The sequence below is a fragment of the Balaenoptera physalus genome, assembly GCF_965194825.1.
Source record: "Balaenoptera physalus genome assembly, chromosome: 12".
NCBI classification, from domain to species: Eukaryota; Metazoa; Chordata; class Mammalia; order Artiodactyla; family Balaenopteridae; genus Balaenoptera; species Balaenoptera physalus.
Window position 1 is genome coordinate 95,327,269 of NC_138897.1, and position 12,358 is coordinate 95,339,626.

The 12,358-nt window shown below is 42.3% G+C and overlaps 1 protein-coding gene across 4 annotated transcripts in view; it reads right to left on the bottom strand.

The window, feature by feature from the left end:
* STX2 (syntaxin 2) overlaps positions 1-12,358 on the bottom strand; it is a 39,538-nt gene that overhangs the window by 3,249 nt on the left and 23,931 nt on the right. Inside the window, exons 4-10 of one of the 4 annotated variants that reach the window (XM_082418331.1) lie at positions 11,939-12,013; positions 10,517-10,590; positions 9,742-9,850; positions 7,746-7,819; positions 7,480-7,617; positions 5,269-5,379; positions 2,681-2,806 (exon numbers count right to left, since the gene is read on the bottom strand). In XM_082418331.1, the coding sequence (XP_082274457.1) occupies positions 2,726-2,806; positions 5,269-5,379; positions 7,480-7,617; positions 7,746-7,819; positions 9,742-9,850; positions 10,517-10,590; positions 11,939-12,013 (662 nt within the window). In that variant the 3' untranslated portion in view covers positions 2,681-2,725. Of the gene's footprint in view, positions 1-2,680; positions 2,807-4,300; positions 4,589-5,268; positions 5,380-7,479; positions 7,618-7,745; positions 7,820-9,741; positions 9,851-10,516; positions 10,591-11,938; positions 12,014-12,358 lie in introns of those variants that run through there. The other 3 variants (XM_082418330.1, XM_082418329.1, XM_082418332.1) reach the window with 3 other exon arrangements.

The following is a 12,358-nucleotide window of genomic DNA, read 5'->3' on the forward strand; positions in this document are numbered from 1 at the left end:
ATCAACAAGCCATTAACTCGGTCTTCTGCTGCATCCACGGCCCAGAGCAAGGCAATATAACATTTAACTTTTTGCTTTCAATTAACAAGCACCCTTGCACAGCTGAAAAGCTAAACAACCTTTGGCTTAAGAAATCTAGTCTCTCCAGGAAACCCGTCTGCGGGAGAACAGGCGGAATTCACAAAGATGAAAGGCACACCACGCTGTCTGACTCCGAGTTCTCTTTGTAAACAGCAGAGATTCATGATTTTAAATTCCGAACTCATGGCACACTTTCATCTGAGAAATCACAGCTGCTCAAACTGGTCAGCTCTGCATCAGTATTAGCCTGCCAAGAGCGCCATCAATTACTGCATGAAGATGAGCAGAGCCGGGCCCCTCAGTAAACTTCCACGTCAATCATGCAGAACCCCGGGATCGCTGCCTTGAGGACATCACGCCCTCAGACTTCCTGTTACTGGTTAACATTACTTGTGCATTTCCTGGAAAGCCAGGACTTGGTCCCGACCATCCTCGCGGCCTCCTCACGTGTCTCCCGGGGAGCCTCTCTCAGCACCTTTCTAGACACACCTTTTTCCTTCAGCCTATCACCCCTCCCTTCCCACTGGCATCACCCTTCGGCTCCAGAACCTGCTCCACGTGCCCCTGTCAACCTCACCGCACCCAACCACCTCGGAGAACCAGGGGGCTCTGATTCTCACGGCCGCGTCTCTGGGTAGCACGTATGTGCGCGCTAGCTTCCACCCCTGGCTTTCAGCGGTGCTCTCCCCAACTCCACGACGGCTGAGCTCCTGAACCCTCAATGCCATAGATTTAATGACCATTCTTGCCCAATAACCTGCTCACAACTCAAGCCAAATGCCTGGACTTCTCTTTGGTGGCCCACGCACACCCCTGGGAGTCAAGCCACCACCTACTACACGTAAATCCCGGGCCACGTGTCCTCTTAGCAGTGTCGTTGGATAGAAAACCCGGCACCCCGCCCCCGCTGCAGGGCTCCAGGGAGTAGGATTCCCTCCACACGGTGCCTACAGGCCCAGAGGAGGGCTATGCTGAACTACTTGCTGAAAGAATAGTTTTTCAAAAGTATATAATTAAAGACACCAACCACTGCATTTGTATTAAAAAAAAAAAACCCTGCTGGTGTGCTCTCTGATGTGTTTCTTATTAGTGAGCATTGTTTTGTGTTCATTTGTGCTTAAAGGCACAAAAGTACACCACCGGCCGGCCAGGCCCAGGGCACAGAGCAAGCCCAGGGCTCCCAGGGAGCCCTGCTGGGAGGAGCCTGCCGTCGATCTACGCATCACCACAGCGTCCAATCTAAAATTAAGTTTACCTTTAGTGGAAGCACGTCCAACTAGCCATGTGATGGCCACTAGGAAAAGCTAAGAAAATACATAGTTCATAAAAAGTTATAAAAATAGTTTTTAAATACCATTATTACTAATGAAGGAAAATCACATATACCACTTTTTCAGCACACGTAATAGGAAAGCATGGAAGGATACGTAACATCCTGCCTGATGAAAAAGAGAGCCTTCCTTCCTTCTGCCTTCTGAAAAAATGGATCGCTAACAAAGTCAACATCCCAGAGCTTCTAACGGGAACTACCTCGAGCGCAAGGTGGTGGCTATGTGACGCTGGGACGGAACTGCACGAGACCCTCGCCTGTGGTGGGTCCTCAGCGCACAGACGCTCACGTCGGGAAACTCCTCGCCTTCTCTGTAAGAAAGTGCCAAGTGTCTACCAAGCCAGCAGCTGCTTTCACGATAAAATAATGAATTCATCAACGACTGCTTGTCACAATCTAGATATAATTTTAATCACAATGATCATGCCAAACAAACGTTTTAATATAAATAACTGGTATGTCCAAATTTAATACACCACGCAGCATTCTAACTTAAGAGTTAACGCAAGAAGGATGATTCCAAATGCATAAAAAACAACGGAGGAAAAACACAAAATCTACTGAAGTTTGGAGAGAGGTGATTCTCATAAACAAAAATAAAGATACTCTAAATAAAGAACTGAATATCTTTTGTATTCCAAATCCTTTAGTTAAGAATTAACAGGCACGCTCACTCAGCACAAGTCTTCTCTTTAATGCGGTCACATTTAAAACAAACTAGATGCTGACAAATGGAAACAAGTGAGACGAAGTCTTTTAATTCCAGAGCGTTCTTCACAGCTCTCGTTCCATTCCCTCTAATTCCACAGTAAAATGATGAGCAAATAAATAGAGTTCACAAAGCAACTTTCGGCTGTTGCACTTATTGAAGAGTTAAAACTTAAGAGAGAAATTAAACATTACATTTTAGTTTTTTAATTGAGAAGTCATCCTCACTGCTAAGGTTATTCCACTAATGAAGGGCTCCTTTAAGAAGAGGGCATCCTCCTGGACCAAAAACCGAAGACTGGAGAGTCAGGGGCTGCCGCCCGCGCCGCGCCGTCACATTTAGTAACAGAGGCGAACCCAGCTGAGGCTTCGAAACCAACAGGGAGGCGACCCTGGTTTAGCAATGAACGGCCGCCCAGCCTAAGCTTGCTCTCAGCACAGAAGTCAGGCAAACGCTCCGCTGGCAGCCTTTTATTGCTTTCCAGTATTTTTTAATTGGGCAAGCACCATTATTAGCTAATTGGGCGAGTGAGTAAGCAGATTAGTTGATTAGTTACTTACTGCCGCGCCGGCAGAGAGGCATGCACGCTGACGTAATCCACCGCATCATTTGCCAACTGATAAACCAATAATTAGCGCAATCACAGCCACCAGAACCAGTGACACGGCAACAATTATCCACTTTTTCTGTCAAAGAAAAGCAAGCCGATTATATTGTGGTTAATTCCACACCGCCGTGTTAGAAGACATCATTCATTTAAAATCAAAGAATCTATCGGAATTCGTTATAAAATCTAAGTTATGGGACATCGATTAATTCTGCTTGACAACTTTCAGTTCTCATAAAGAGGGGTTTTTAATTTAATGAGGTCAGAGTACTTGGAGATAAACTGTTATAGAACTTGAAATATTAGGTTTCATCAACGAGAAAGCTGCAGGACCACATTCTTCTGGTAAATTTCTGATGGAGTGAGACACACAGCTGATTTGTTTTCACGTATACAGAGCTATGTAGCCGGGTCAGTGAACCCAGAAATCAGTTACCTATGTATTAAGCCGCTACACTCTTTTCTTTCTTGTTTGTTTGTTACTGGCCGTTAAGTCCTTCACTGGCCCTGCCACACCGTATAAAACAAACCACACTCCACTAGTGCCGTCTGGTCTCTCAGGGGCTAACTCAGCTGCCCCGGGAATGGAACCAGGACACCAGGAGAGGGGAGGGACGGCCAACATCTCCACAACCACGCACCGAACAGCAGAGGGAGACGCTGAACAAGCTGCGTGTGGTTTCAGATGCCAGGCCTTGAGTCCGAGAGATGGTGATGATTTTTGAAACAAACATCACGTTCCGACCAGTGGCCACTCCGGGTAACGCACCGCTCCCAGCCACCTGCCAGAACGAGGCTGGCTCTGCCGGTGCAGGATAAGATGCACCCCCCGACCACCTTTTATCTCTGTGAAACCAGGGAACTTCTCACGGAAATTTTCGCTGGACTGACGTGCTGTTTAGGTCATGGAGAAAGGAAGGGAACTGCCCTTTTTTAACGATTTTTTTTAAGTGAAAGTCCATTTCGTGCCTGGACCAGCCAAAGCACCTCACACGCGGACCTCGTCACCTCACTTTATTTTTTTTAAACATCTTTATTGGAGTATAATTGCTTTACAATGGTGTTTTAGTTTCTGCTTTATAACAAAGTGAATCAGTTATACATATACATATGTTCCCATATCTCTTCCCTCTTGCTTTACTTTAAAGCTCAATATTTCAAAAGGTGGTAACACAGAATTATGTAAGAAACCATGTCTTATGTCTCAAAGATAATTAACACTCAGATATTCCCAAGAAAAAGCAGGGTGAGATGCTTTGCAGGCTGACATTAAAGCCCAGACGTGCATCTTATTTGAGAACGTCCATGGGCCATTGTTACGAGTGAATCCGTGCTCAGAATCTGACTATCTTTCCTGAACGTTTTGAAACTCCCTCTTTACAAGGAGTTTTTAAATTTTTTTTTAAAATTTTATTTATTTTATTTATTTTATTTATGGCTGTGCTGGGTCTTCGTTTCTGTGAGAGGGCTTTCTCTAGTTGCGGCGAGCGGGGGCCACTCTTCATCACGGTGCGCGGGCCTCTCACTATCGTGACCTCTCTTGCTGCCGAGCACAGGCTCCAGACGCGCAGGCTCAGTAATTGTGGCTCACGGGCCCAGTTGCTCCGCGGCATGTGGGATCTTCCCAGACCAGGGCTCAAACCCGTGTCCCCTGCATTGGCAGGCAGATTCTCAACCACTGTGCCACCAGGGAAGCCCTACAGGGAGTTTTTGAAACTCCCTTTTTTGCCGTCACATTGGAAACCTCCCCCTGACTGGCACTGAGAAAGGCATCGTAAACCCAACAGCCGTCTTCCAGCAGGTGGGAGGGTGACAGGCCCTGAAAGCACGGGTTTGGTGCTCCGTGTTGCTCCTTTCCACACTGGAGAGAAAGGGACCAGGAAGTAATGCGTGAGGTCACACAATGAGACACACAGTTTTCCAGTCCCTGAATCAGAACTTAATTCTGTAGTTTCGCTGTTTTCTTAGAAGAGCTTTCACTCACACACGACACACGTTAAGATTCAGATAAAGATACTAAAACTCGTTTACAAAGCTTCAGTGCGAGTGCTAAATAACATCTTAGGTCCACGGTCTCAAATAATTCTCTTCTTTCCTCCAAACCAACGGATTAGCAAATAACGTAAACTTATACGTTTACGTTAACGTACACAGTGAATAAAGTGTTCACTGCATAAAATGTGTAACCAATGGTTTTTAGAACTTCCAGTCCCATGAGTTTTGTTATGTCCCTCCAAATAATGACCTGAGAAACAGAGAACTCTGGAATTGGGACCCGTGCAACTGAGAAAAGCAGAGAGACCGACTTTGGCTGCAAAGGGTTTTCATTACTTAAAACCAACAGGGTTCACAGTCAACATAACTTATCTGATAAACTTCAAAAGTTTTAGCAAAAAGAATTACTTCAGTTTTCAAATGAAACATTAATGTAAGAAGTTTACATTTCTTGGAATACCTCTTAAGTAGGCTTGCATCAATGTATGCACACTCAAAACCAAACCCAGAGAAAAACACACTTTAATTCTTCAAGACCAAACTCACCCTTCTTGCTTTGCTTTGATATTTAATAGCTTTTTTCGTTTCTTCTTTAGCATGTTCTACATAGTCTGTGGCATTCATAACGTTTTTTTCTATGTTGTTGATCATTTCACCCTTAAAACAGAAAGTTTCAAACTTAGAAGGTACTTTCAAATGACTTAATTGTGTATCTTAAGACAGCCACAGAGCAGCAGTAAAGTTTCCACAGGAACATAATGTGCATGTAATGGACACCGAATTTTTTTTCACACTTACAAAAAGATGAGACCATTATAAATGTACAGTATACAGAATAATCAAAATCTAACTTGTATTATAAAAAGAACTAAATGGGATATGCTTTAACATGAGACCACCCTTTAAAGATGGGTGCAGTGAACGGGAGGCGGCTAGCTGTAGGCTAAGCGAATGTTTACTATTATGCACACACATACAGTGGGCAAAGAATGGCATCTTTTCTAATGGGTAGAAAATTGCTGCAATTTCTTCAAAATACAGTAAACTAGGAATAGCTTACGTTGGCCACTACGTTGACTAAATTAATGAGCAAAAACGTAAAGTGAGGTGAATCCAGTGAAATGTTAGGTGACAAAACACATTACCTGGTCTTCTGTCCACCAGCAGACGTAATCTGTAGCAGTGAGTGGGGTAAAGCATTGAAGAATGACGTACAATTAACTTACTCATTCACACATTTAAACTTACTAGTAAGTTTTGACTAAACATATATGTTGAATTAGACGAGCCAATATAATGCAGCACTAACAGACTTCTAAAAGGAAGCAATGGAACAAAGCTAAGAATACATCGATTTTTCTAATGGCGATTAATACATCTGGCATAGAACAATCCTAACTAAAAGTCCAAGGTACTCTAAAATCTTTAGTAATAACAAAACTAATCACTGACTGTTCTTATTGTCTAACTGGTTTCCTTCCTGAAAATAAGAAGCTGGTAGCAGCCAGACTCCCAGCTCTCCCCTTCTGCACCGTGAGTGGCACGGGCCCTCCCATCAGAAAGGGGTGAACTTGCCCCATCCCCACCCTACACCGCAAATGCACCGCACCTCAGCTCTGCACACATTTTTATGACAAGGTTCCTCAAACTAAACAGTGTTCTTCAAATGTTAGTGGCGACGTGGAGGATGGATCAGCACCTGGATGGATTTCCTAGTGATCCTTACGTAACCCAGGCAATGAGAAATAGGCCAGTCAGACCCGAACCTTCTTAGAGGACACAAGAGATCCTGAAACCAGCCTCCGTGGGAGCGAGGACCTGAGTGTGACGTGACTCCTAAGGTGACTTGGTACGAATGCTCCCCCTTCACGGGGCGGTCAGCTGAACTCAACGGCCCACCGATCAGTGAGTGGCCGAGGGCGAGCCTCGCACGCTTGCAAAGTCACGGAGGACCTTGTGCAGCATCACGAGAGGAAGCGCAAGCACAGCCACACATCTAACCGCGACCACCGGCTTGTGTTTTACACTGAACTTTCTGTTTTTAAAAAACTGTATTAACTTCCTCGGTTCCTCACAGGGTCTCCTCACACCCCCGTCACCCCGTGCCGGTGGTACTAGACACCGCGTAGCAAGTATAAGCTTCTAGTTACGTCACAGTGTATCCCCTTTGGGACTTATTCTTTCATACATTTCTCCCAATTGTTACTCTAGTATATGGTCCTTACAGAAAACTTGAAAATACATATATTTTAGAGAAGAAGACTAAAATTCCCATAGTCCCACTGTTATTATACTGCTTGGTATATTTCTTTCCTTCTGTGAGTACTGTTTCATGCAGCTGAGTTCATGCCATATATACATACACACAGGAGTATAAGGGCGTGTGTTGTATACATATTCACATTTATACATACACGTGTAAGGTTTAGTACCTCCCTCTTATGTCAACTTGAAATTCTGGCACATAACGTTTGTATATTTCATTAAAAGTCCTCCATGAACAAAGTCGATGTTGCCTATGGTTGCCCAACAGGCTGTCCTATGGACACACCATACATAACTTAAGTAAACCAGTCCCCCACTGTTGAAAGTTGAAGCTGTTTACAGCATTTCAGTCTCACATGGCAATAACACTACAACTTTTGAATTACAAGACTGCATCCAGAATAATGGCTTTCTCAGGTATACTGGAATCAAATATAAGATTTTACAGAAAACAGCTCTCTATCTCGGAGAAGTAAAGATGTGTGTGATTACCTGAGTCTCAACGAACATGGCCATGTCCATGAACATCTCATGCAGCTCTCGGATGCTGGTCTCCAGCTTCATAATGTCTTTATGACGTGACTCAATTTCATTGAGAGCTTGCCTAGTAATCTGTGAATCTGATATAATCTTTGAAAGACAAAAACAGAAGAGAAATACTGATGAACTTACGATTGCTCTGGAAGTTAAAGAAAAAAAAAAAAAAACATCTGTATGTATACAAACAGGCAAGGCCACAGAGCCACCTGCGTACTCACGTCCGACGTGAAAATGGAGGGATTCCCACTTTCCAGCATCTCTTCTAGTTCATCATCAGTGGTAGTTTTTCCAGCTAAAATATTAACAATTAAAAACTCCATTCAGAATGCAGCAATATTTAAAAATGACTTTTGCACCCATAAGTTAGCAACTAAAATCTGAGTTGTTAATATTTTCAACCAACGTTTTTCTAACCTTTCCAATGTATTTTCTTAGGCAAATATTAACGATGAGAGAAATTAACATAAGCCTAAGAAGTAGGAAGAACTGGAAAACACTCATGAAAAATCTTATAATTGGAATGACTAATAAAATCCAATTTTAGTCTGAATAAGGAACAACTATAAAAACGAAACTGATAATACATTTTGGCGTATCAGTTTTCCTAAAAGTTTAACTCTGGCTTATAGGAAAAGGGGGTAAACTAGATCCAGCATATGTTAAATGGACATAATAAAGGCTGCAAAATTAGCATCAGAGGCTCTAATACTTTCTGTAGTTTGGACGTTAATACTTTTTCCTTGAGTTAAATGTATTAATGCTGTCTATGAACAGGTTCACAGAATTTTGGAAAAACCCAATTGAAACATCATAATAATTAAAATACCATTTAATGTGAATGTTCACAGCAGCATTATTCATAATCACCAAAAAGTGGAAACAACCCAAATGTCCATCACCTCATGGATGGATAAACAATGTTAATGTAGTCCATCCACACAATGGAACGTGATGCAGCCGTAAAAAAGGGATAAAACACTGGTGTTTGCTGCAGTGTGGTTGAACCTTGAAAAAACTGTGCTAAGTGAAAGAGACCAGTCACAAGAGACTATATGTTGTACGATTCCATTCATATGGATGCCCAAAATGGGCAAAATTACAGAGACAGGAGAATAAACTGGCGGTAGCCTAGGGCTCAGGGGAGAAATGGGAAGTGCCCAACAATGGGTACCAAGTTTCCTTTTGGAGTGATTAAAATGGTCTAAAATTGATTGTGCTAATATACTAAAAACCACTAGACTGTACACTTTGAGTATCATTCACATGGTACATCAACTATATCTCAATAAAGATGTTAAAATGTCATTATTTATTTATTTATTTTGGGGGGCTGCGTTGGGTCTTCATTGCTGCGTGTGGGCTTTCTCTAGTTGCAGCGAGAGGGGGCCACTCTTTGTTGCGGTGCGCGGGCTTCCCATCGCGGTGAGAAGGCGTGCGGGCTCAGTAGTTGCGGCACGCAGGCTCAGTAGTTGTGGCGCACGGGCTTAGCTGCTCCACGGCATGTGGGATCTTCCCGGACCAGGGCTCGAACCCGTGCCCCCTACACTGGCAGATTCTTAACCATTGCGCCACCAGGGAGGTCCTAAAATGTCATTTAATGAGGTTCACGTTTACGGCTGCTCCACCCTCCCCAAGCCCGTGGGAGACGCAGAGCAGCCCCAGTGGAAGGTGCACCCACAGGGGGCTTGTGTCACAGCTGAGGAACCCTGATCTTCCACAGTGGGGAGTAAGCAAAGCTGCCTGACCTTTATTCAGCAAGCAAACTGCCTTCCGCCCAGAGGGAACCATGAGCTCCATCTTCTAAGGCTGCCTGTTAGATAGACACCCGCGAGAGAAAGCCTGGAGCAAGAAGGCAGCGAGTGTCTGCTCACCAGACATGCAGAGCCGCGAGACTCACAGGGAACTGTCCCCCGAGACGGGGCAGGAAGGGTTGGGGGACACAAAAAATACATGAAGAAATGACGGTTTAGAGTCTTCCAGGTCTCATTAATGCTCTACAAGTAATCTAAAGTCCACTCACCTAGAACTTTCTGAAGGATTTAAATAAATAATAGTTTGGTTGATTCAATGAATAGGAAGCTATGAAAGCACTTTAGGCTTACAATATTGACCAAAACAGAGATGGAATTACTTTTTTGAAGTTACATACTTTCATGTCAGACCCTAAGGAGGAAAAATATGTTTTTAACAAAAATAGCTTGTTCACTGACTCACTTATTTCTAGCTGACGCTGTATCCGGCCTTTGCTTCGCTCCCGAAATAGAGTCTGTGCTTCATTATACTCTGTCATAACTTCCACAAACTTTCGAGATAGCACTGAATGCTTTTAACATAAAAAAAAAATAGATCAATATACATCGGTCATTTCTTCTATTAAGAGTGATATATAAAAACATTACATTATAGAAATTCAAACTAATATGCCACTTACTCCTTCAAATGGAAAATAAGATTAATAGCAACTTACTGTATAACAGAACCTATGCTAAGAACTTTACTTGCATCATCTTATTTGATTTTCACAGTAACCCTACTATACTATTACTATCCCTCATTCTATAGAAGTGAAACCATCATTTCAAGAAGTCAATTAGCCCATAGTTACAGGCTGACTGGGTCAGGTTGGCACCCAGACAAGCTGTCCCCAGAGCCTGAACACATAATCTCCGTTTGTCAAGTAGAGTTAAGTGAACTAAATTCCACTTTGCTGCACCATAAACCTATAAAAGGTGAGGATTTTACCATGAACACTAAAATGATTGTGATAATTCTTTGCTCTTCAGAACAGAATTCTGCTGTTCGGCTGAATACACTTTTTTTCTTCATAATCTAGAGAGGGAGTCTATAAATACAATGCCTTTTTTATGCAGAAATGCTGAAAGAATTAATGTGATGGTAAAGATGAAATTATTTTGAATTTGAAAGACGTAAAAAGACCTATTCTTCAGCATTGCTTCAGTCTAGACAAGTGTGTATTTAATAATCACACCTGGGTTCTTCGTATCCGAAGATCCACTGACGTTCGGTCCCCACTCTCATCCTGATCAAAACTTTGTTCAATAGCTAGAAACAAGCAGGAAAGAGTTATCTTTTCAACTAAAAAATGAAAGGTTTTCAAGCCTAACCTCAAATGTATTTTCTTATCTTTTCAACTCCTAGTAAATTTATGAGTTTTGGTAATTGTCAGTTGCTGATGATAGCACAAAATAAAACCAGATGTTACAGCTTCACATTTCAAAGCAGGCAACATGAATCTGATCAAGTTTGGAGAATTTAACTGTCAATCCACAGGAAATACAGAGCACAGCGGAACCTGTTAAGTGACATTAAAGGGGTGAAATCAGCAAAACTCTGCAACATGGCAACTTCTGACGGACTAATGTCCTGGCTTCTCCAACCAAAAGAAAAAAGTGTTGGGGGGAAAAAGATGGAAGGAGAATCTGATGTGAAAAAACCTGAAGTGACATATCAACCAATCACAGGATATGGTCCAAATAAGGAACCCAATTCAAACAAACTATTAAAAAATAAATAAATAAATAAAAAGATCATTGGGGAAGTGTGAATTCTGACTGGATATTTTATAATAAATAACAGTAATTAATGTGACTTAGATATAATAGCAGTATTATAGTTGTATTTGGTGGAGAAAAATCCTTCTCTTAGAAATACACACCGAAAACTACATGCTGATGAAGACCCAGATGTCTGGGATCGGTTGTGAAACCATCTGGGCTGGGTGAGGGCCGCTGGGACCTGCAGAGCTCAAGGGCGTGGACATGGGGCTTGTGGTGGTGACCCCCTCCCCCGACATACGTCTGAAATTCTCCTTAATAAAGGTTCCTTTTGATCTTCAGAAATATTCTTGATTTGAATGTTATTTTGTAAAAATTAAATACAGTGTGTCTTTCTACCACACGGAGAAAACCCACATCTGTTTCGGTCCCACAGGGAAGCTGTGAACGTCCACCCGGCACCTTCAGCCGAGATGAACTGTACGGAAAGGTTCAAAGGAGCTCACCGAGTACAAGGGCATTCAAAAAGCACCTGGCAACTCATGTCAAAGGCTAGTTGCCTTCTCAAATATCTGCAGTTTAGCCCCAAATGTCATAAAATATAACAGATTAACAATTTATAAGCACGTGCTTACTACTACTGTTGGGCACGAATTAGTGCTTCACTCTGAAATTTAAGGGTTAACAGCCCTTAGGTTTAGCTCCTCGTTTAAGAATTCTAGAATAATGAGGAACTTAAACAAGACTTACTGTTCCAAGTACATACAATTTATTTTAAAGCGGTCACAATCTTAACTTTTGAAAATGTAAAAGAATAAAAAGTTATAAAGAAGAAAATAATAATTACCCACATTCCCACCATCAATGATTACATGTAATCAAAACTTTACACTCACATTTTAACTTGGTCCGAATTTTATTAGCAGTTTTCTTGATTTCTTTGTTCAGATCTTCAAGTTCTTCTTTTATTTCTACAAAATTAAAAAAAAAAAAAAAAAGACGTGAGTTATAATATCCAACATCAATGTTCAACAAACCTAAACAGAACAATATTCTTGGTAAATAGTCAAGTTTGTTTGTTTCTTGAGAAAAACTACTGATCACCCCAGTGGTTCTCAAAGTGTGGGTCCTGGACCAGCAGCTTCCGTTATCAGGTGTGCGTTTAGTAGAAATGCAAATTCTTGGACTCCACCCCTGACCTACTCACAGGAAACGTCACTGGACGGGCCAGGACCGCGACTTCACAAGCCCTCCAGGCGGCTCTGATGCACACCTAAGTTTGAGGACACCTGGTTTACACCAATTGACTGATGAAA